We start from the raw sequence: 23,649 nt of genomic DNA on the forward strand, positions 1-23,649 counted from the left end.
CTTTAAAGGCACAATATGTAAGATTTTTTTATTAAAATATCCAAAATCCACTAGAACAGTGTTATATATTTTGCTGACTTGTGTACTTGCATTATCCCAAATGTTTTGAAGAATGTTTAAATCCAGAGAAATAAGCAATTTTAACTAGTGACACAGACCGTGTTTATAGTATCATTGTGTCGCCTGCCAATGACGTCATAACCCCTCGATTTCCGGTTTTGTTTTGTAGAAAACATGGAAACACCAAAGACGCTTTAATATGTTGTGCATTTTATTAGACAGGTGACGACCGCACAGAGTAGCATTATAACAGAACTTTCAAACGTATCTAAAACAGCGCTGCTTTACCCCACATACGCACGACCGGAAGGAGCGGAAGCGTTAAGTGTGGCATAATAAAAGCCGTGTGTCACTCTCGTCTCTCATTAGCAATTGCTTCAGCGGCCTCGTTTCGCTTCGACGTCTTTCCGCCTCACTCTGCTTCATAATACGATGTTAATAAATCTTTAATACATTAGCTCATCCATGAACATGATTTCTGCCTGAGTCCCGTCGGCTGTGGGGATGAAGACAACTCCCATGATTCCACACTGAAGTCACGGCGTCATCAAACTACGCCTTTGTTTCTTTGTTTCTGAATACCCGCCCTCTAGCGGTGAAAACGTATATATTGTACTTTTAAGCTCGCTGTTGTGTTTGTTGCCATAATGCATCCCTGCAGTGTTAATAATTGGATTGGGTTGTGTCTGCAGGTGTGTGATGGGAAGGTGTCAGTTCATGTGATCGAGGGAGACCATCGGACCTTCCTAGAGGGAGAGGGTGTGGAGTCCATCTCAGGCATCATCCACAGCTCACTGGCTGAACCCAGAGTCAGCACCAAAGAGGGCTGAACCTTTCTGGCAAACATCTTTTACTTCTTTTTTCACCCTTACTCTGTTGTTTCACCTGACGAACCAAAACTGTGTCCTGGCGTATTAAAGCATGCACGTTTGTGATCTCTTCGTACCTCTCACCCACATGACAGCCTTTTCCTTCTCATCTTTCTCATTCTCTTGACCTCTTAGTTGCTTATCACCCTTTACTTCTCACTTAAACGTTTATATTCCACGCTGGGAACAAAAGCGCATGTCTGTTTACTTGCTTTACCGTTTAAGATTCAATCAGCTATTCATTGTCTTCTATAAATCATCATACGTTGCTGTGAAAACTAAAATATCACTGATTTCTAGCATGGGTGCGTAGTTAAGTGCCATTTACCCTAAGTAGTGCCTAGATGTAGTGATCACTGACCCTGTCTAACCTGCATAAGTCTGCTAAAGGTTCTGTCAAAACTGCATTCATGTTCATACGTATTGCTATATCCAACCTAATGATGCGGACTGCAAGTCAAGGCCTCGCTGTATTCGAATCCACATATTAGACATCAGGAATCTAGTTACGCACATAGCTGAGATTGTTGTTTACCAATTGTGAGTGGTTACTGATGCTTTAGCAGTACTAGTTAAAATCGCCTATGTTTACTGTAGCATTGTTTTTCTGCTCTGAATGATATTTGCTGGTTCTCTTGTTGTTGCTGAACATCCAAAATTATGCTGCAATAATTGTGCAATTGATGTGTATTTAAAAGGGAAGATATGTATGAAAACATTCCTGGATGAGAGTAACCATTAAGAGATCTGGTTAATTGATTTCTTATTAATGTTTACATTGAAGTTAGGAGTTAATTATGGAATATTTGTTACTTAAAAAAATACATATTGTCCAACTATTGCACAAGCTAAAAACAAAATGCAAATATGACACTGATGTGAAATGCTTGGCAATCCAGAGTGAATCATCAAGCGGCTTCGCTGCTTAACTGTAGACCAATAACTGGAGTATTAATATTGTATTGACACTTCTAATCCTCTTTTTGAGGACTTGTTCCAGGTGTCTCTCAGATTTATATGTTCTCCCAAAATGATCTGTAATTAATTGACTGCTTTAGTACTTAAGGTACTTAAGTGTTAGTTGTAGTAAATTTCTTGTGGCTAGGTCCACATTAAACACAAGCTCGGTTCATACAGTGCAAATCACATCATATTTTAGTCTAAATCTTGTCAGAATGAAGTGTTATTTGGTGTAGGAGTGAAATTGGGGATGAATGACTTTATCTTTCTGTCACAACAGAGGAAGGTCTCTTGTTAGAAAGCAAATCACTACACATTTCTGAGACTTAAGTGTTCAAGTCGGTGACGAATTGTGATTTCTTTCGATGTTTAGAACTATAGTGTTTGTTTTTCTATTATTGAATTATTTTTCTTTTACTGTCATTTTTCCAGTATTTATTGTACTAGTCCAATAAAAAAGCTATTACTAACATAACACATCTAGAGTCTACTGGTTTGTTTTTTCCCCAACCACATTGAATATTCCAGTCCTACAGATTTAGTGATTATGCAACCAAGCTAAACTAAAAGCTATGATAATCCAGTTTAAACCAATGTTATCAAATTATTTTATTATTAACAAAAGTGAAATGTGTAACAAAGTATACTCGTTATCTAATAAAAAAAGTGGCCACATCAATTTTAAAAACCATCCCCTTTGAAGACAATTGATTTCGAAGCAGCTGCCATGTGTTTAAAATTATTTTTCTTGCTTGAGAGTCTTAAAAAATAAAATGATTTAGAATCAAAAATAATATTTACACATTTACAAAAAGAAAATTAAAATCATTAACATTCAAGCAGTGTATAAAGGCACAGTGTGAACTTGAGTGGGCGTGCATGGAGGATCAGAGCACATGACCACCTGATCTTTGACCAAAGAAAGGGAATTCTTCATGCGGTTATTTCACAAACTGTCGAATTAGTTATGCACGCAGGAAAGTATACAGAGAAATCTTGCAGAAGTGCTGAATGTCATCTGGTAATGCCTCTTTGAAGATGCAAGTGAAAATGCAACGCCACAATAACAGATAATGCTTTGAGATTGTCATCAGGATGTTCGTAAGCCTGGAATGTTTGGTTGTTTCATGTAAGGCTTGATACAGTGTCTTCCACCATTTTCCATCTATCCCTGAGGTTTTTAAAGTTCATCTTCATCTTTTGAATCACTGCTATCGCCCAATCCCAGATCTTCAATGTCGTCATCATCGGGAAACTCTTCTTCTGCCAAACGTCGCTGTAACTCTTCAAGACCCAAGAAGCGCTTCAGAAGTGCAGCAAGTGCCTCCACATCACTGAATGTAAGAAAAAATGGTATTAATTTACTACTTTACTGTTTTTATCTCTTGTAAAGCTCCTTTTTGAGTACCCTGAAAAGTACTATTTTAGTATAAAAAAATAGGATGTTTTTAATATATGTACTTGTTATATTGCTATTTATTGTTACAATATAAAATAACATCTATTTTAATATATTTTAAAAAAGCTGCATATTCAGCAGCCATTACTCCAGTCTTCAGTGTCACATGATCCATCAGAAATCATTCTAATACTCTGATTTGGTGGTCAAATATTATTAATGGTTCTTATTATTATCGTTGTTGAAAAACGTCTTTGCTGCTTAATATTTATGTTGACATTTTTTCAGGATTCTTTGAATGGAAAATTCAAAAGGACATTTGTTTGAAATAGATATCTTTTATATCATTATAAATGTCTTTTTAAATCTTACTTAGTCCAAACAATTAAGTGGTAGTGTATCACGGTTTGCACAAAAAAAAAAACCTAAGCAGAACAACCATTTTTTTCAACATTAATGATGAAATGTTTCTTGAGCAGCAAACCAACATGTTGGAATGATTTGATATGAATTTGAATGATAGAAGGATGATGTGACACTGAAGACTGGATCTCAGGAATGAATTACATTTTAAAAATCTAAAAACATAACACATATATATATAGCTTGAATTACCTCCGTGAGCCCAGCGTGGCACTCTGTGTAAGAGGGTGAGAGAAGCCTGTCGCTAGACGCATCACCAACAGGTAACCCTTCCCCAAATACCTCACCCTCTCCTCCTGAACACTCACGTCCCGCAGGTGCCGCAGATCTAACACCACTGAGCCAGAGAAAACAACATTTAACTTGACCAGTCATGTAGTGCGAAAACAAATATCAACAGTTAACACAAAACTCACCTTTCTCATGTCCTCTTTTCCACATAGTCAATATCATGGTATAGAGACTAAACGTCTTTAATTCGATCTCACTCTTAGATTTGTCAAATACTGCCTCCTAAGGACAAACGAAACAGACTGTTAGTCAGGACAGCTGAATACATCACTTAAAGACGGATGTAGTGTGTGTAAAACATCTCCCACCTCCCATTCCTCCATATTCTGTAGGGCTACAAAAAAACAGCCAGTCACATAGAACATCTTCCATAGTATGCTGTCTACAACAAAAGGACAAAGCAAAATGAGCAACACAGATCACAAAAATCCTTCCTTTCATTGTTTTATTCACTTCCAGAGTTATTAGGCATTCAGGAAACATTTCTCACCAGCGCTGTAATAGGCTGCTGCTAGTCCAACTGAAGCAATTCCTGCAAAAAGAGGAAGTAGGAAGACATTTAAAGATACTGTACACATGTTGCACATGTTAGACTACACACTTCTAGTCACCAAATTCCCCTTTAAAAATGAGCTCATACCAACAAGGAGGGACCATGATCTAATCCCAGGAGACCTCTTCAGATGGAGAAGATCAGATGTGTGTTTCTCCACGACCATATAACCCATCTGTGAAAATACATTTCAAATGTTTTGGAACACAAAAATACACATTAAAGATCTAGTTGGAGATATCCTCACTGCACTCATCATAACAGGCCAGAATACTGGCAACAGCTTTGTACAACGGAAGGCTCACATTTGATACTGCACAAAGGTGTTTTATGAACAGCATACTATATATAATCATAATAAACCCGATCAGTTTCATATACGTTTGAAATGGCACAAGGACAACACCCTCATTAATGTGATCGTAGATGTCCTGCCATTAACTGACAGCATGTGAAAGCATCTGACATCTTACTTACCTTAATAAGTCGCGTTCCTCTTTCAGACAAATAAATCTTATTACTTTAAAAATATATCAAATCTAAATTTAGGAAATTTGCAATAGAAAACTGGGGCAAAACAGATTAAGGAAATAAAATGTGTAGATCGTGCAACACGCATAACCCCGCCTTCAAATGACGTTGATTTCCGCTCAGCGGTTTCGGTTTTGATTGGATAAAATCTATTAAAGGAGCCCGCCTTCTAAAGGACGCCTCCTTCCTGCACGGTTGTGACCAGAGCTCGAGTCTGAAATCGGAAATATATGTATGAAAAGAATAACAAGTTTGTGATTATTTTAAGCCTGCACTAACAGTTAACCCATGGTTGGAAATGTCTATAAAATCCCAACTGTTTTAGTAACTGATGCAATGCACTTATTAAAATGTCATATATGGCATAGCTATCCCAACATATACAACTAAAAATATTATTTACAGGAAGTCAAGCATTGTTTGACCGGTTCAGGAGGAATTAACATCAGAGTTGCTGATTTACGCATGCGTGGCAAGGAGTCATTCTCGCGAATCGGCTCTTTCAAACAGTTCGAATCTATGAACTGGTTCAAGGAGACAATTCAGAGGTTCTTTTACGTCCATCACGTAGTCACTGACATACCGGTGTGTGGCATATGACTGTAGGCACATTTTTCTATTAAGCTGTGTTAACTGGGAAGGGATGCTTATTGTAAATGTATTATGTCCCTTGTTAGTTTTGTTGCAGCCATGATTCGACTCGTAATAAAGTCATTTAGATCAATAGAATTTGCACTTTAAACAATACTAAAACAGTATTTGATTGTTAACCGGGGTCACAGCGAGTCGAATGTACGACAATGTCGTCTAATCATCATGAATCATAAATCTTTACGAATGATTGGTTCAATTAATCAGTGACTCGGTTCAACGGTTCAAACGATTCATTTAAACGATCCGACTCAAAAGGACGGTTCATTCACGAATCGGACACCGCTAAAGGACAATGGAGTTGGATGCGCCGGAGTCAAGACGAGCCGAGATCCTTCTACCTCGAATGTGTACCATTAGGATTAGCCGGAGTTGTGAAACAGATGACTGGATGAACATCAGTGTTATATGACCGCAGTGCGCTGTTCCTGATCCTGATGACCAGCTCGCGCTTGCAAGTGTCAATAGGAGAAGTTCCTGCTGTAAAGACCTACTGCTGTTTCGTCTCCTGGGTTTCCCCCTGAACAAGGGCTTCATGTGATTTTTTTATGTGAGTTGGGTGGCCTGTTTGTGTTTTGTTGTAGTTAGGGTTGGGTTATTTAGTACACAGACAGTCGGTAACGTTAGGTTACAGGACAGGTGGTTAAGTAATGTCACGGGTTATCTAATGAGTCCTCAGAGTTTTTGATAATGTTTATTTATTAACGTTACCCTATTACATGCTGAGAAATGAATGTAATCCAACCGCTCAACCTGTGATTATGTACAAAAGCATGAGAGATCCTCAAAACAGTAATCAGGTGAAATTGAATAGAGCACATCATGGGAACCTAAAATTATCACATTTCCCTTAAATTGGTGCTTAGGTGAATGTTTGAGGTTAATAACGGGCTTTTTATAACTGTATTTTAACTCTAACCCCCCTCTTTAGGTTAAATATGTGTTTTGGTGTCGTATAACATCCAGAATGCTCTATAAATACAGAAAGCTGCAGTGAGACTGTTTTATTATCTTTTACAGGGAATAATTTATGGCACTGAACATATCAGGAGCTCCTTATACAATGTCTGAAGTCAGTATAGGACGGAAAAAAGAAAAGTGTGAGAATTGCACTAAGCAGGTAATACATCCATTTAATACTTGTGTATCCTGTTTTGGTTTCTGTCTGAATCAGAGGCTCTTCTCATGCTTTATTTTATGTCACCCATGTATTGCTTGGTCACTAATCACTGTTTATTTTCTCCTCATTTCCACCTCTTAGTGCAACAAGAAACAGAGTGATGAAGGAATAAACTCACTGCAAGAGAAAGGTGTTGCCACTGGAGAGGTATTTCTCATTTTTATATATATATAATGTGTGTCAGACACACTCATTGAGTTGCACTCATCTGATAAGCTGTGGTTTGCATCTGTTGTTTTGTTTGTGTTCGGTTTGGGGGAGGATGTTTGTTTTGGACGTGTGGATGTTGATAATCTGATTCATGGTTTTTCTCAGGTGAAAGAGTCTACCTCAGTTCAGCAGGTGTTGTTGAGCGCGTGTCTGGCCTGTGACGGCTGTGTATCGGAGAATGAAGACCAGAGAATTTCTCAGCAAAATCTGGATGAGATCAACCACGTGCTTGCCCTCAATAAGGTAGTGTAAGCCTGGAAAATGTCAGAATCGGAAAAGATGATCTGTGTGGACGTATCTCATGTTGTTATTTTTATGTCTTTGGCAGAAATGTGACACTTCGAAGCACAAAATTCTCGTGGTGTCTGTGTGTCCCCAGTCGCTGCCATTTTTTGCTATTAAATTTCAGCTGGATGTTCCAGCGGCTGCAAAGAAACTCTGTGGCTTCCTAAAGAGTGTGGGTACGTCTGGACACCATATTTGCCTCGAAGTCACTGTCACTTTGCCAACCTCCTTAATCAAAATATTCACATATTGTAGTAAACATTTGCCACGTGTAATCTGACTAAGCTAATAACTGTCTTAAATATTTGTACACGTAAGTGTTATTTCAGTATCTTTTATATACTACTATAGTTTTTATTATTATTTCGGATTAGCTTTCATTTTAATATTTTAATTATAATATTTCCATTTTAGTTAAATTTTTAGTAATTTTGTTATGTACTTTTTGTCATTTTATTTTTGGTTTTTCTATTTATTTTTTCAGTTCAGTTCTAGTTTGTTTATTTACAGCTAGTCATTTTAGTATTTTAAGCTTATTCTAATTAGTTGCCAAGGAAACAGATCTAATTTTTTAGTTTCAGTTTTTCCATCTAATGTTTAAATTTGTATTTATTTTAGATTTCAGTTATAAATGTTTTTAATGGTTTTAGTTAACGACGATAACCCTGGTACGTGGTATATGAGTTCTTTCGTACTGTTTTAAAGGCCTCTTTCATCTGTCTCCTTAGGGGTTCATTATGTCTTTGACACTACAGTAGCTGCAAGTTTTAGCATTTTAGAAAGCCAGAGAGAATTTGTTCAGCGTTACCGTCGTAAACTTCACAATTCTAATGCCATGCCAGTGTTCACATCCTCATGTCCAGGTAAGACCATCGTGATAACCACTTAAGCTCATCTAACACACATAGTAAGGTCGCATTTCACCAGAAAGCGCTTATGCTAATATAAAGCTATCAAAATGGCAATGTGCAAGTAGGTCCACACAGAATCTCTGCAGATTTTCACCGCATTGCATGTTCATTTATAAAATCAATATTAGCTCATTTGATTATGCTTTCAGTTTTGAATGCAAGAAGTCTGCAGATTTCAATTTGATCTTCATATCATTGGAAAACTCCTGAAAATTATAGGTGAAGTGGTTGCCAACTGACATCTTTCCTGCAACACAATTAAGCACCTTTGTGTGAACCTCAAGTCTTTGTGTTTCTCAAACATTTTGTCTCTAAATGTAGATAAGAGCCAAATGTGGTGCAATAAGTGTGGTTTGTGTGTTAATGGGTGGGACTGTGTTAGATAGCCACAGCATTCTGCAGCTGTGAGATAGATGAGTGAAAGCTGCCTCACACACCCTTCCTGCACTTTTCACAACTTTCCTCCTCGCTCTCAGTGGCTATTATTTCATTTTCATCATGGATGATTATTAACTCACTCAGCTGATGTGTTTATCCAGTCAGTGTGACTTGCAGTATATTTAGTTCAATGACAGTTTATATATATTATATATATTATAAAAATATAACATTTTTAACTGTAGTACCGTATATGGGTTCAAGGTACAGTAATTTTGTCATGATTTGTTTAGTGCAAAATTACTGAATTATTGTCAGAGCTTGCATTTTGGTCAAATATAAATAAATCTCATATTATGTTTCACCTTCTCATAGCACTGAATGGTGGTCACTTTAATTTTCCTCAAAATTAGTAATGTAAAAAATTAACTACACATTATTTTTGGTATGAGAATATCAAAGCAGTATTGTCAGATAAAATAGTCAGTATTGCTTACTGTTGTCACTAGTTGCTGTATGTAGTAAACATCTAAAGATTAGAGAGATATATAAATATTCATTCATTAAATGCGCAATTGTGTGTGTGTTTTGCGCAGGATGGATTCGCTATGCAGAGCGTGTTCTTGGTAGCCTGGTCACACCACATATCTGCACCGCAAGATCACCTCAACAGATCATGGGCTCCTTGGTTAAAGACTTTTTTGCCAGACAACAGGTGAGAGGTTTCTATGGCTCACTGGAAAACCTGTTTTGCTAGTTTTGCTTTGCTCTAAAATGTTCATTTTTATACTGAGTGTAATATTTAAAATATATTCCAAATATTAGTAGAGAAATTGTGATTATTAATTTAAAAAATCTAATAATTTTCCAAAACTCATGGAAAAGTCATAGAAATGTATGTCAAACATGTGGACACACTGCCTGTAGACCTTTGTATTTACTGTATCACCTGTATCACTACCACGTAAAACTGTCCATTTCTTATTAGTGGTGACTGTATGAGGCACCGAATCTGTGTTATCTTTGTAGAAGCTGACCCCAGATCAGATTTTCCATGTGGTGGTGTCTCCCTGCTTTGATAAGAAGCTTGAAGCTGTGAGAGAGGAATTCTACAACAGCATCCTAGAGACCAGAGATGTCGACTGTGTGCTTACGTCAGGTACGACTGTGAGGAGACACTGGGCTCATTCTCCTGTTACCTTTTCAGATCAATTATTAACAAGCAACTGGTTTAGACCAAATTATATAGATTTATTTCTCCTCAGAATCAGAATCAGAAGAGCTTTATTACCATGTATGTTTACACACACAAGGAATTTGACTTGACGACAGGAGCTTCCAGTGTAGAAGAAAGTACAAACATAGTGCAGACATACATGATAGTGCAGACATACATAGGAATAACACAGTAGGGATGTAGTATAACACTAATATAATAAAAAATAATAATAATGTACTATATACAGAAATAGAAGTATAGGAAAAAATTTAATTGTTTAGATAAATGTACAGATATGTTTATTAGTGTGCAGATAGACCAAAAATATATAATATGCTAATATAATATTTCCCTGGTCTATCTTTCCTTCTTGGAAATGATCGGCAAGGTTTATTGTATGTTGCACAGGTTTCAATGGAGGATGTTTTTGTGATCTTTGGACTCCTGAAATGTCAATAAATTACTCTTTTTGTTTAGGAGAGATTCTCCACTTAATGGAACAAAGCAAAGTTACTGTTGAGGAAGTGGACTCTGCTCCTTTGGATCATGTGTAAGTAAAATTAGCACCATTATATTGGGGTTAAAATAAACAATCCCATAGTTCTTTACATTTATTCTATTAAAGCAAAGGCAATCAGAGTCTTGCTGAAGTGTTGAAAGTAAGAGGCACACAAGAGGGTAATGAGGCTGGATAATAATCCTGAAATGTGTGTGTTTGTTTTAGATTTGGTGAGACCAGTGACCCAGGTATGACCAGGCATGAAGGTCGTGGATCTGAAGGCTTCCTGGAGCACATTTTCAAACATGCAGCCAAAGAGCTGTTTGGCATTGACGTCCAAGAGATTGTGTACAAGACACTCAGGTGAGAGATAGACCAGTGAGTTTTTGATGACTGTAAATGGATATTGGTAATCTATATTATTCAGAAATTCTGAATATGTAGGCATTACTAACTAATGATCCTTATTATTATTATTATTATTATTATTATTATTATTATTATTATCCTTCATTAGCTTTGTAAACACCCGTATTATTCCTGCTAGGAATCGAGACTTCCAGGAGGTGGCGCTAGAGCGTGATGGAGAGACTCTCCTGCAGTTTGCTGCAGTTTATGGCTTCCGGAACATTCAGACTTTAGTGCACAGAATGAGGAAAGGCAAAGTGCCCTACCAGCTAGTAGAGGTGCTTTCCTGCCCCGGAGGTATGCAATACCTATAAAAACAAACAAAATTACAAATATTAAATCAAATTTGTTTTGGTTTTTAGCTAACTTAATAGGTGCTGTCATTTATAAAAATAAGCTTGAACATATTATAGGGTTTGCATGGTAATAGAAAACTTTAAAAAAGCCTAGAAAAGTTATAGAAATAGTCAATGTTTGGGGCCAATGTTTCTTATGTTTTTAAAAGAAGTCTCATATGCCATCTTTAAATATCAGATATAAATACATTTGTGATATTAAATTATTAGCATTATTAATTATTTGTGCATTGAAAAATGTTTCATCGTTGACAGTAAAAGTACCTTTCCTTTCTTATCTCTCCTTCTTTTTGACTTTCAGGCTGTTTAAGTGGACGAGGACAAGCTGAGGGAGAGGGAGGTCGTCCTGACCGAACTTTGGTCCAGCAAATGGAAGAACACTATAGCAGCTTACCTGTACGACTGCCTGAAAGCAACCCAGAGGTCCAGCGCCTCTACCAGGACTGGCTGGACTGCCACGACTCCCCACATGCGCAGCAATGCCTCCACACTCAGTACAAGAACCACACGCAGCCGCCCTCTGATATGCAGTGGTGATTGGAAGTCAGCACTGCATTCCCACATATCTGGAACCAAGCTTGGCATTAACAGCACCAATCAAGACTGGCTGTTTGATGCCATCTTGGGCTCACACGGACTGCAGTGTGTCGGCAGTAAAAGAAAAGTTGAACAGAGGACCAAACAGGCTTCCTGTTCTATGCAGTGAATCGGACTCTGCTTTACTAATGAGAAGATTTGCATTCGTTAACTAGTTTTCTGGAGCATTCACTCATGTTACACCTAAATGATGTCATGCATGGTTGGGCAACCAGCCGTGTTATTAAAAGGACAATAGCAATAACACAAGGCAAAAAGCCCTGAGTATTATTGCTATTAATTACTGAACCCTGTTAATATGCACTGAAGGAAATATTGATGGCATTTTGTGTATGACTATAACTACGAAACAACTGTAGAAAGTACAAAACTAATACATATTGGTGCAATTAATTAATTAAAGAATACCAATCATCAATTAAAGCTTAATTACTTTTTTAAAATAAAAAATATATATATTTTGACCAATTTGATTACGCTTTCACCTACCGAAAAAGTATTACTACAGCACAGAAAGCATCTTATTTGTCCACAGATTCCATCTGGGTCTGGTTATAACTTATTGTGTGTTTATAAATGTCTTATATTGACATGAAAACAAACTTTTCTGTATTAAGTGTTCAGGTTATTGTTTTTCTAATGAGAAACTAGATGGCAGAATACATCACTACGTATGGATGGATGGATGGATGGATGGCAGTTGGGGCCTCAAATCCCTCACACTGTGCCCAGTATGTATCAACTACTGCAATAACCTCTTTGCGAGCGGTTACAACTGTGTGAGCTTGTGTTGCAACTGGCTGCTCTGTCACAATGTTTCTTTGTCATAAAATTCATCATACTAGCCACATTATGTGCTGCAGCTCCACACTTCAGTCATTGAAGTGGTAAGCTGATTTTCTTATTGATATATTTATATCTGAAATATTTATATTTTCAGATATAGTGCACAAAATGTTACTGAAATTCGTTGAGAAATGCCTTAAAATGCAGTTTATGATTGAAGAATTTGCACTGTGTAACATTAAGGATAATTCTAATTCTCATCATATGAAGCAATCTTGCCTCATTGCACAAACATGCATGCTCTTCCTTGCTTGACTAATTTTGAGCCATTAACCACTATAGTGAATTCAGACACATGTGAAGCCAAACACAGGAGCAAGGTAGTAATGACTTTATTATGGAGTCTCTTGATATTCACACAAGAGTTTAAAAGGCACATGATCACACAATGCTACAGAGATTTTCTTTGAACATTTAGTATATTTAAGTTTGTCACTTAGAGTAAATCCCATTTGTGATTAAACAGTAACACAATGTAGGGTGTGATTCTCATAACTTTGCTCAGGTATGTCAACTGGCAGATAATCTCTGCAAGCAAATGTTTTCTTTTTTTATTGCATGGAAGAAAGCAAAAGGTTTCCACAGTAACAAGGTTTGATTATAATGTGAGGAGAAATTCCTTGATGGGTAAACCTTTGGTGTTGGTATAGATATTTCTCATCAAAGCTATAATACATTCAAAAATCAGATCATAATGATGTTGCTTATTGATATGAATGACTGTTACTCTACACATAACAGAGGTGTACCAGGAATTTATATGGCAAAATGTTACCATTTTATTCGACCTTGTAATGCAGAAGCATGCCATGTAATTCCAACTATGTCCTGATGCAATCATGAATTCATAACAGAACTATTTTGAAGAAACCTTTTTGGATATTGGATATATCATGATTATTATAGAGAAACTGTTTAAGACTTTTAGAATATATCACAACAAAATAATAATTGTTGTTTATAATAATGTGTCCATATTTCATGTACAAACAGTGGAAAAATTCAGGCTTTATAACAATACAATAATGTTAGAAGGTTTAACTGGTTTTAAAAGATTAAACTAAATTACAATTATAAAAATGAAAAGGTACTTCAATTACCTATCCATATTAGTTAAAAATAATATACAATTTCTACATGAAATAAAAGAAATATATTTTTCTTTATCTACTTTTTACTTGTACTTCCCATAGCCCCTTTATTTTATTTACTTATTTATTTTATTAAACACTTTAAAAAACATATCCCAAGGAAAAGAGCCAGGGGTTCAAGGATGGCCAAACAATACATAGCAATTAAAATTCAGAAGAGAAAGAGAGAGAAATAATAAAAATAAAATAACAAAAAACAATTACATTCAAAATAAATAAATAAATGGGAAAAATTTAAACAGATCACATAACAATAAACATAATCTTTCCCACAAAACATAAAAATTCAACATAAAAATTATTCAAAAACAAAAAGTGAGCATACATTCAAAGTTTTAGTTGCCTTTTTGGTAGACAAGGATTTAATATAGAACTTAATATCTTCTTGAAAGTAAGAAAAACGGGGGGTAACTTTCATAATCTTGCATTTGTGAATAAAATATTTTGCAAGCAAAATAATTAGGTTGCAAAGAAAGTAAACATTTTCATACTGCTTCCCAAAAGTGAAAGATCCAAACAAAACACCAGTGTCATTATTTATGAAGTTAACAATGAACTGGCAAATGTTTTGCCAAAGTTTCCTTGTATGAACACAATGCCAAAAACATGCAAGACAGTTTCTGGTTGTGAGTCCCATAGCCCCTTTTACCGTGCCAGAGAACTCGCGCCATGACGTTCTTCTGATTGACAGGTGAACGTTCCAATCAGTGAGAGCAACAGACGGAGGCGGGTCCGTGAAGCGCTGACTGTCTACGCTTCAAAGAAAACTGCGATTTGACTTGCAGTGTTGCAACACAGTGAAGACGCGGAGTGGGCGGAGTGGGAGTTTTCTCTTCACACAACTACTTTTCGTTGTTGCCTCCGACTTTCAGTTTAGCCGGACTGCTGCTTTTGTGTATCTATAAGTCTTAAAGTTTTAAAATGTCCAGCGACCTCAGGCCAAAGCTGTGCGTCTTAGAAAAAGGGGATAACGGCTACGGTTTTCATCTCCACGGCGAAAAGAACAAGCCAGGTCAGTTCATTCAGCATGTGGAGGCCGACTCTCCGGCCGCCGCCGCGGGTCTGCTGGCCGGGGACAAACTGGTGTTCGTGAACGGGGAGAATGTGGAGGACGAGAAGCATCAACAGGTGGTGTCCCGCATACGAGACATCACGGACCAACTAGAGCTCATCGTGATGGATGCAGAGACCGCAGAACTGCTGCAGAAGCACAACTTGAAGTGCCAGAAAGAGTATGTGACTGATGGCATACCGATAGCGAGCAGTGCTGGATCGGACCATGAAGACGAAGTGAAGAACGAGACATCAAGGGAGTCCACCCCTGTCCCGGAAACAAACGGGGACATACGCATGGATAGACTGAGCGTGAGCTCCAAGGTGAGTTCAACTAAACGAACAGCTTTTATGAGCAAATTTCCATCTCTTAAAAGATTATTTTGGATCTTAAGATGCGAGAGAAGTTGAGTCTTCTGCACATGCGTCAAGTTTGACAGGTGTCCCCGTACACTTTGGGTATATAATTCATAGCATGATATAGTAAATATGTGTATATGTAGGTTAATGACAAATAAGCATGTTCGAGATTATTAAAGATGATAAATCTCTTAAAAATCTAGTTTAAAATACACTTTTATATAAATATTTTGTATCTTCACATTCATGCTGGTTACATACATTTTTGAAAGAATGTTTGTAGGCCTAAAACTTTTCCACATATATTCTGGTTCAGTAACTCTCAAAATGTCAAGTGGTGTAACCATTAAACTAAAATACTTTAACTGGACTTTAAATACACTTGAGTTTACAGAAATTAATAGTTTTCAAGAGTTTAATACTTTTGACTTTACTTCTTTTTTTTTTAATCTCTGGCTGGAAAGTTATAGCCTACCACATTTGACATTTTGATTTTTGACTTTAATCCACACAAAAGCTATCAAAATGACTTTTAATTCAACAATTAAAAACATGTTCATCATAGCAGATGTGTATTCAAGTCAATTTTTTTTTAATAGATTTAGACAAAAATCGTCGAATATTCTACTAGTTACCAATATTATAATCGCAGCAGAACATGTCCACAGAGAAGCTAAATTTCACATTTTCTTATGGCAAGTTTCATTGCACATAGTTTGATGACCAGGCCACTTTTTGTGGATATGTGCCCATATTAACAACACTGTGTTTGGTGGGGAAAAATGAACAAGTGCGGCCCTTCTGAAACGTTTGAGGACATTTCAATTTTTTAAATCAGATATTCTTTGTGTTGCATCACGGGTTTTCACATTGCTTCCAGTCTGACCTGTCAGCCATGAGGACAGTCAAACATGTTTCCCCGCCTTTTGGGGAACGACACCTGTCATCAGCTGCATTAACCAAATTCCATTACGTCATAGATGGTGAAGGCCTGATTACTTAATAAATAATACTAATACTATTCATGCAAAGTAAATTAGCAATACGATGTTACTTATTAGAAGGTATTGTTATTTGGCCAGTAAATGATAACTGAGAGCTGTCTATAAGGAAGAAGTGGAAAAATTATTCTCATAGATCAGATACACTTCATATGTGTATCATATGAAGTGTCATAACTGAGCTCTTTGATCATTTACCATTGTTGAAGTTTTAAGATTACATAATAATGTAGAGTGTATAGGTCATTTGCATGGCTTTCAAGTGATACAACATTTTTATGTAAGAGTACAAGGTCTTGCAAGTGATTTGCAGTTGCAACAATTGTGCAATAAGAACAGAAAAAGCTTTATCTTTATTCCTGTGATGTTAATCTGAAGGCCTTTCAGTGGGCAACGTTCTCTTTCATGGGACAAATATACCCAAAAATGAAAATTCTGTCATAATTTACTCACCCTCATGTTGTTCCAAACCCGTTTGACATTCTTCTGCAGAACACAAAAGAAGATAATTTAAATAACTCGAGGAACCAAATCACTTTGGATCCTATTGATTGTCATTGTGCAGACATGAAAAAAAAAAAAAACCTAAGCTAATCTCAAAATATATTCTTTTATGTTTTGGAACAACATGAGGATGAGAAAATGAGGACATATCCCTTTAAGAGGATGCCCTATTATCCACATTCATTTAATTTTCATTCAGTCAAAGTCATTGGAGGCACTTTATTGATTTCTTTTTTTTCCCATTGAGTTTCAATGGAGCTCTATCAGTTAGACGGTAAATAAAACATCATACTAAATATACTTCATGGTTTTCTTGAGTTGTAATTGTTCGAGATGAGGACAAAAGCCAGCAGACTAAGCTGACCCCAATAAAGTTTCAATCCCTTGCCTTGGAGATCCTGGAGCAGTGAAGGGGGTTATTGTGGAAAGTTACTCTTTGTTTGGGTGCAGAAGCAAGATTAGAGAGAGAGAAGCCCACAGAGTAGGATTGAGATTTTTTTCATCCTATGTAACAGATTAGGATGTGCCATCAGGCTTGGAGAAGTTACTGAAGATCAAACCTAATAAAGCAAGCACCTCTATAACTTGAATGATTGCTCAAATAATATGGATTATTTAGAGATTATCATAGACATTTGGGAGTGACACAGATCCCTAGCAACCACCCAGAATACTCTAGTGACTGCGTTTTTGCACAGGCAAGCCCCACTTACATTTTCTTTAAAAAATCTAGTTAAAAGTTACTATAGAAGGCGATTAAGTTTTCGAAAGTGCCGGCACAGCAAAAGCAAATGTCAAGTGTGCAGTTTTGATGCTAGTTATTCTTTTACATAAAGACATACAGGCCAGTGTTTGTCAGTCCCTTTTCTGATTATGTGGCATGAGCCAGAAATAACTTTAATCATCATAAACCTGGCGGACCAGAGAAGTCCTCTGCTCAATAACAGTTATTTAGAGTCTCCGGAACAATATGGATTGTAATCACATTTCTTTCCAGCAATTATCAGAGCTACAAAAGTGTTTTTGAAGCCCTCAGTCAACCATGAATGGCCCTTCTGTTGTGTCGTTTTCCTCTCACCCTCCTGTGTCCCATCCTTCCTCTCTGTGATCATTCAGAAGTAAAATGCCGCTGGAGGGAACATCCTTGGATCGGCTGTCAGTTAAACCCAGACTAAGCTTTGTTCTTGATGGCAGTGCCCTGCGGGATGCTGTTTACTTACTGAGATGAGTTTTCAGAGCAGATTACACTCAGACAGCTTGCTCGCATTGTGTTTAGCAATAAATGATGAAAAAGAGGCAGAACAAATGATTTATGAAAATTAGATCAATGTCTGAGTCTGGAATATTTCCTGACATTGCAGATATTTGAATCATTCTCTGATAATGATTCCTTCGCATAATTCTTCAGAAATGCAGGTGTGTTGGGAGGAAAGAAAGGGTATGTTTCTTTGGAACAATCCTCAATAGTTTGCTTTGATTCTATTTATAATAAGTGGCATGTGATGTTGATATCAATCACTACATTGTGTGCTTGTCATTCTGTGTGTTTGCAGTAAAGGAACTATGCTGTTCATTCAGTGTTTTATTTATTAATCAGGTTAGCGTCATTTTAATTAGACGATAAAAAGATGGAAGTGGCCTACTTCCTAACTTCACCAATATTACAGTTATAGACTGGTGAAAGTGGATCGCTGTTTTTAAGTAATTAAACTTACAGCTTCATTGTTTGTAGAGAGAGACACACAGATGCAAGTATTTCACACATGCAACTTTCATCTCTCTCTCAAAATGGCCATATTTCTATTGTAAAACAGTTGACTAATATTAAATGATTTGTAGCTTCCATCTTACCTCGCTCTCTTTCAGCATTAAACTGACGCTTGCTTCTGTGAACGGTAAATCCCGCCTACTTTGATTTGATTGGCCAGCTCAATTATTTTGACATTGACGAAGGCGGTCAATGATTTGCTGTTCAAGAAACATTTCTTAATATTATTATATTATTGTCAATATTTAAAACAGTTGAGTACATTTTTTTCAGGATTCTTTGATGAATAGAAAGATCAAAGATCAGCATTTATCTGAAATAAAAAGCTTTTGTAACATTATACACTATACCTTTCAAAAGCTTGGAAATTTGCTGTTCAAGAAACATTTCTTAATATTATTATATTATTGTCAATATTTAAAACAGTTGAGTACATTTTTTTCAGGATTCTTTGATGAATAGAAAGATCAAAGATCAGCATTTATCTAAAATAAAAAGCGGTCGTGCAGTCGAGTGCAGTTGCTCTCCCCTAGCTGCGCTGACCAAAAGCACGATGGGAAATGACTCGCTGACGACACAATGGTCATTGGTTCAAACCACCGTGATGTTGCGTTCTCTTCTAAAATGTTTTATTTGTGTTATCTGATATCATGTGATTATGTGTTTAAATTATGCATGAATATTCCCAAACACCATGACAGTGCAATCTCTGTGTGAGATATGTGCTCGTTCTCATATTTCTAAAAAAAAATCTAAAATAAATGTTTGTATTAAAGTAAAAATGGATGATAAATATGTCTTTCGAATGGAATAAATAGCAAGTACTTTGAGTGTCTTGTTCATCATATTTGTTTTCATATAAAAGCAACAGAACTGAAATGATATGATGTTTATCAGCAACACAGCGCATGATTGTGAATAACGCGATATCTGTCTTTGATCACGTAGGTGTCTGTTCCACTTCGAGAGGTCAGAACTGTCCGTCTTGACTGTGCTTATTTCACTCCTCCCCTCACTGCAGCCGCCTACTCTCTCCTAAATTTCAGGCGAGGCTAGCCGCATCTCAAACGAGCCTAGTGTTTTGAAATTGCGACTTCTTGTTTCGAAATTTACATATTGTGCCTTTTAAAGGGGTCATATGATGTGATTTCATGTTTTACTTTGTCTTTGGACTGCTGCTCTCTGCCATGTTAACCAAAGAACAAAAGACAAAGAAAATCATTTTCTGCTCTTGACTGAATACGTTTTATAACTTTAATGGTAAGCATTAATCTGTATTTAATTTTTACAATGAAGACTACAGAAATTAAAGTAATCAAATCTAAAATAACACTGGATGTGTTATTTTACATTTGATTACTTTAATTTCTGTAGTCTTCATTGTAAAAATTAAATACAGATTAATGCTTACCATTAAAGTTATAAAACGTATTCAGTCAAGAGCAGAAAATTATTTTCTTTGTCTTTTGTTCTCTGATTAACATGACAGACAGCAGCATAAATATTGGACTGCGGTCCCTTTAAGAGTTTATCCACGGACCCAATATACAATTAAGCGGCGCTCGCGCTGACGCCAATTCCGTCCGTGTTTTGACTTCAGTAAATCAGTTTTGGCGAATACAAACAACGTGATTATTTTTCATGAGTCCAACATCCAGCCGCGCAAGAAAACATGCAATCCACCCGAGACGTGATCAATAAACGGAAGCCATCTTTTATCGCAAAATAGAGAAAAAACATTTTACATTTAAGTAAGCTTCTTAACCTTGTAGTCTATCTTATTCGTAAAACACACACAAAAAAAAAACAAAAGCACCAAAAGCAGCCCATATTAAATCTATAAGTTATCTTTAATTCAAAAATACGCATTTTCCTATATATATACGCGATTGTCCCATAAAGCAAAGGGGAAATAATTTTATCGTGTTCCTAAGGATCCCGATAGACGACTAAAATGGTTCACTGCAATAAAACATGCTAACCAACACAAAATTTGGGATTATATGATGTAGCCCAGCGGTTCCCAATTCCAGTCGTTGCGCACCTCGCTCTGCATATTTTGCATGTCTCGCTTAGTTAACACACCCGATTCAGATAACCAGCTTGTGCTCTAGGCTATGGAGCTCCGGAGGTTGACGTCACGCACTCTAAACTCCACCATTTTGGCAGGCAATCAGGAGAGCGCTAGAGCATTGGTATCGACAGTTGTACAACAATAATTTAAAACCAGACTATTTAGACCTTACAAACCTTACTATTTCAACATGGTGGACAGCTGCTGGGCGCAAGGATGCCAGGGGCTAGGGTTGCCAACCATCCCGTATAATTGGGCTTAATTTATGTGTCCCGTACGTGACCTCCCTTGGCCTGTTTCTTGCCCCCTCACGCAGTATTCGTTAAGTAAATCAGAAAATCCTGAACTTTTGACTTCAGTAAATCAGTTTTGGCGAATACAAACAACGTGATTATTTTTCATGAGTCCAACATCCAGCCGCGCAAGAAAACATGCAATCCACCCGAGACGTGATCAATAAACGGAAGCCATCTTTTATCGCAAAATAGAGAAAAAACATTTTACATTTAAGTAAGCTTCTTAACCTTGTAGTCTATCTTATTCGTAAAACACACACTGAACTCTGTTGCCTTGAAACTCATGCTGGTGCCATTCATTTCATATTCGCTCCCGAATGCCTGCCAGCATGGTGGTGTAAACAGAATGGGTCACGTGACGTCCGGAGCTCTGTTCTGGTCTGTGAGCGTATATGCGTTCAGGGTGCGTGGCTTTAGACGGCGATTGCAAAGAGGTGGGACGTTCGCTTTCAGTGCTATCAGGCTAAAGTTAGCATTTTCCAAGATCTCCTACTGCAACTTTAAGTGAACGTAAACTGTGGAGAAAGAAATCGCATGTGCGTCATTAAGTGCATTCGGTAAAGGTGTAGCAGCCTGTAAATACCTGCTGTTCCACAAGCGCCACCTGCTGTCAGAGAGGATTTTTTTATGTAGTATAGTTTCACAAAGCTAAAGTCAGACCATTCCGTTTGTGATTCAAATTTTTTAATTTTACAGTCTTGATAATATGTATTTAGCATCTTTGTTTGGATTGTGATTAAAACACAGTGGTTGCCTCTAATTTGAAATGAAAAGAGCAAAAGCAAAGCCTTAGTTTGTTTATATTAAGATATTTGTTTTATTTGTATTATTTATTTGATTTGGGATTTGTTTTAAATTTTTAAGTTATAGGCCTAGTTTTATTATTTGACATATGTCAGTTTCACAAAGAAATGTGCAGCATTTTGTCTAAGAAATAATAAAAGGACACCTTTTCATTTATAATTTGCCTTAAATCTAATTTTGTTAAAAAAAAAAAAAATTTGTGAGGAAAATCGTATCATGAAATCAGTATCGAGAATTGTATCACATCTTGTGTTGAGTGAATCGTTACATCCCTATGCTACTAGTTTTTGCTGTGGTATCGAAGTAGTAAAGTGTTCTTTAAATAATAACTGTTATTTAAATAATAAAGAACTATATTTTTTGCTCATCCGTAAAATGATAAGATCTGTGACTACAAATCTGTAATATGATCAGAGCCTTGAGTTTTGTGATCCGTTGCACCCCTACTCTCCTGACATGTTATTTGAAAAAAAAAAATACAATCACTGAAGTTTTTTGTTCATGCTGATTTGTCTGCAGGCTATTTAAATTTATTTTGGGCAACCAAATTCGGAAGAATGCCTACCCGAAGGGCTACCAGGGATTTTGAAATTTTGTGAGCCCTGCTGTAGAATCCTTGCTATATCATATGTATTTTAACCTTGATATTCTACCAGCTAATTTTCTCACTTTTTTCTATTTAGGGTTAGGGAATTAAAATTATTATTGACAATCGTAATTATAAATGTGTAATTTTCTATTTGTGCTATGGATATGAATGTTTCCTCAAATTGTACAGCTTATTGACAAAAGGTTTCCTGTTCATTTCTAAGTAAACGTGATTTTTGCCTGGTGGTCGATTAAATAGACAGAAATTCCCACAAACTTTTACTTTTCCCATAAACCTAAATCATTGAGGAACCATATATAGGTGCCAAAATATCATATGGACTTTTTTAAAAATTGGGCTGTTAAGCAACCACCTAGCAATTACCTAGAGCAACATCACTACACCCTAGCAGCGGCATAGCAACACCACCAAAAACCTTCCGAATACCTTAGCAACCGCATAGAAGTACCTTGGAAACCACTTCCAACACTCTAGTATCATTGAAGGAAACTTTTTATGGGCAAAGCACAAATGTACATTTTATTCAGTAAAAAATAAATAAATAAATAGTTTAATCTCTGACAGCAATACATTTCAGCAGAAACAATATAACATCTTAGGGTGTGTTTGGCAACCGCTAGCTATTCTCTAGATGTTCACCACTAAAAAGTTCTAAAGTAAACTCTCAAGCTGAATGTGTAACTTTGCGAGAGAGGGAGGGATGTTCACACATTTGAATAAACCACTTCCTTGGTTACAAGATCACTGTTTTCCTGCTGTGGTCTGCTGCATTTTGAGATGACATGAGCAGTTACACCAATCGTATTAGTCTTCACCTCACTCCTCTTGGTACCTGTCTGTGCATTTTGCTGTTGGTTGGCAGTTTTCAAATCTCTATAGGTTAATTATTGGCTGTTGATCTTGGATCCAAAGCCTCAGGCCTGTAAATATATTTATGGTTCCTTTGCCAGCTCTGCTCATCTTCACATTCATGTAATCAATATTGCGTCATACTATTAAAATGTTCCTTTATTGCTTTTGCTGAACCGATATGCCAGTATACCACATAACGTAATAGGAAGGTTTTAAATAAAGCTTGTTTACTTGGAAAACCCAGGTTATGTTTAAGGATAGGCCTAATTATTGTTTTCAATCATCGCTTCAAGAGTTGAGCAAACCAAGGACAAGATTATGAGTTACTAAAGTGAGCTATAAAGTCATTAACCTTTGGATTATTGAACTGTAGTATCTTTATAGGGCTGGTGGGGGATTTACTGAGGCCTGCCGTGAGCTGGAGATGGGTTCGGTTAGGGCCTTTCCACACTCTGCTCGTGACAAACAGGTTTACTTAAAGGGTTCATATGATGCTGCTAAAAAGAACATTATTTTGTGTATTTGGTGTAATGAAATGTGTTTATGCGGT

At 36.7% G+C, this 23,649-nt stretch overlaps 3 protein-coding genes across 3 annotated transcripts in view; 2 read left to right on the forward strand and 1 right to left on the reverse strand.

Annotated features, from left to right (window-relative positions):
- Positions 1–2,483: 2,483 nt before the first annotated feature.
- LOC107684063 (uncharacterized protein C17orf62 homolog) lies at positions 2,484–5,164 on the reverse strand. Its single transcript, XM_016480212.1, has 7 exons — positions 5,033–5,164; positions 4,643–4,730; positions 4,493–4,534; positions 4,311–4,384; positions 4,128–4,224; positions 3,904–4,048; positions 2,484–3,223 (listed from the first exon to the last, which is right to left on the reverse strand). Exons 2-7 carry the CDS (start codon positions 4,728–4,730, stop codon positions 3,070–3,072), a joined length of 600 nt encoding a protein of 199 aa, XP_016335698.1. The 5' UTR covers positions 5,033–5,164; the 3' UTR covers positions 2,484–3,069.
- An 829-nt stretch (positions 5,165–5,993) lies between these two features.
- Positions 5,994–12,727, forward strand: LOC107684062 (nuclear prelamin A recognition factor-like). Its single transcript, XM_016480211.1, has 12 exons — positions 5,994–6,287; positions 6,758–6,857; positions 6,999–7,064; positions 7,233–7,370; positions 7,456–7,588; positions 8,141–8,275; positions 9,298–9,416; positions 9,731–9,860; positions 10,398–10,470; positions 10,645–10,782; positions 10,967–11,124; positions 11,485–12,727. The coding sequence occupies exons 2-12, from the start codon at positions 6,768–6,770 to the stop codon at positions 11,718–11,720; spliced, it is 1,416 nt and encodes a 471-aa protein (XP_016335697.1). The 5' UTR covers positions 5,994–6,287; positions 6,758–6,767; the 3' UTR covers positions 11,721–12,727.
- A 1,775-nt stretch (positions 12,728–14,502) lies between these two features.
- Positions 14,503–23,649, forward strand: part of LOC107684064 (Na(+)/H(+) exchange regulatory cofactor NHE-RF1-like) — a 27,181-nt gene continuing 18,034 nt past the window's right edge. Inside the window, exon 1 of the mRNA XM_016480213.1 lies at positions 14,503–15,154. Within this exon, the coding sequence (XP_016335699.1) occupies positions 14,699–15,154 (456 nt within the window). The 5' untranslated portion in view covers positions 14,503–14,698. The remainder of the gene's footprint in view (positions 15,155–23,649) is intronic.

This window comes from Sinocyclocheilus anshuiensis, unplaced genomic scaffold (genome assembly GCF_001515605.1).
Source record: "Sinocyclocheilus anshuiensis isolate Anshui unplaced genomic scaffold, SAMN03320099.WGS_v1.1 scaffold553, whole genome shotgun sequence".
Taxonomy (NCBI): Eukaryota; Metazoa; Chordata; class Actinopteri; order Cypriniformes; family Cyprinidae; genus Sinocyclocheilus; species Sinocyclocheilus anshuiensis.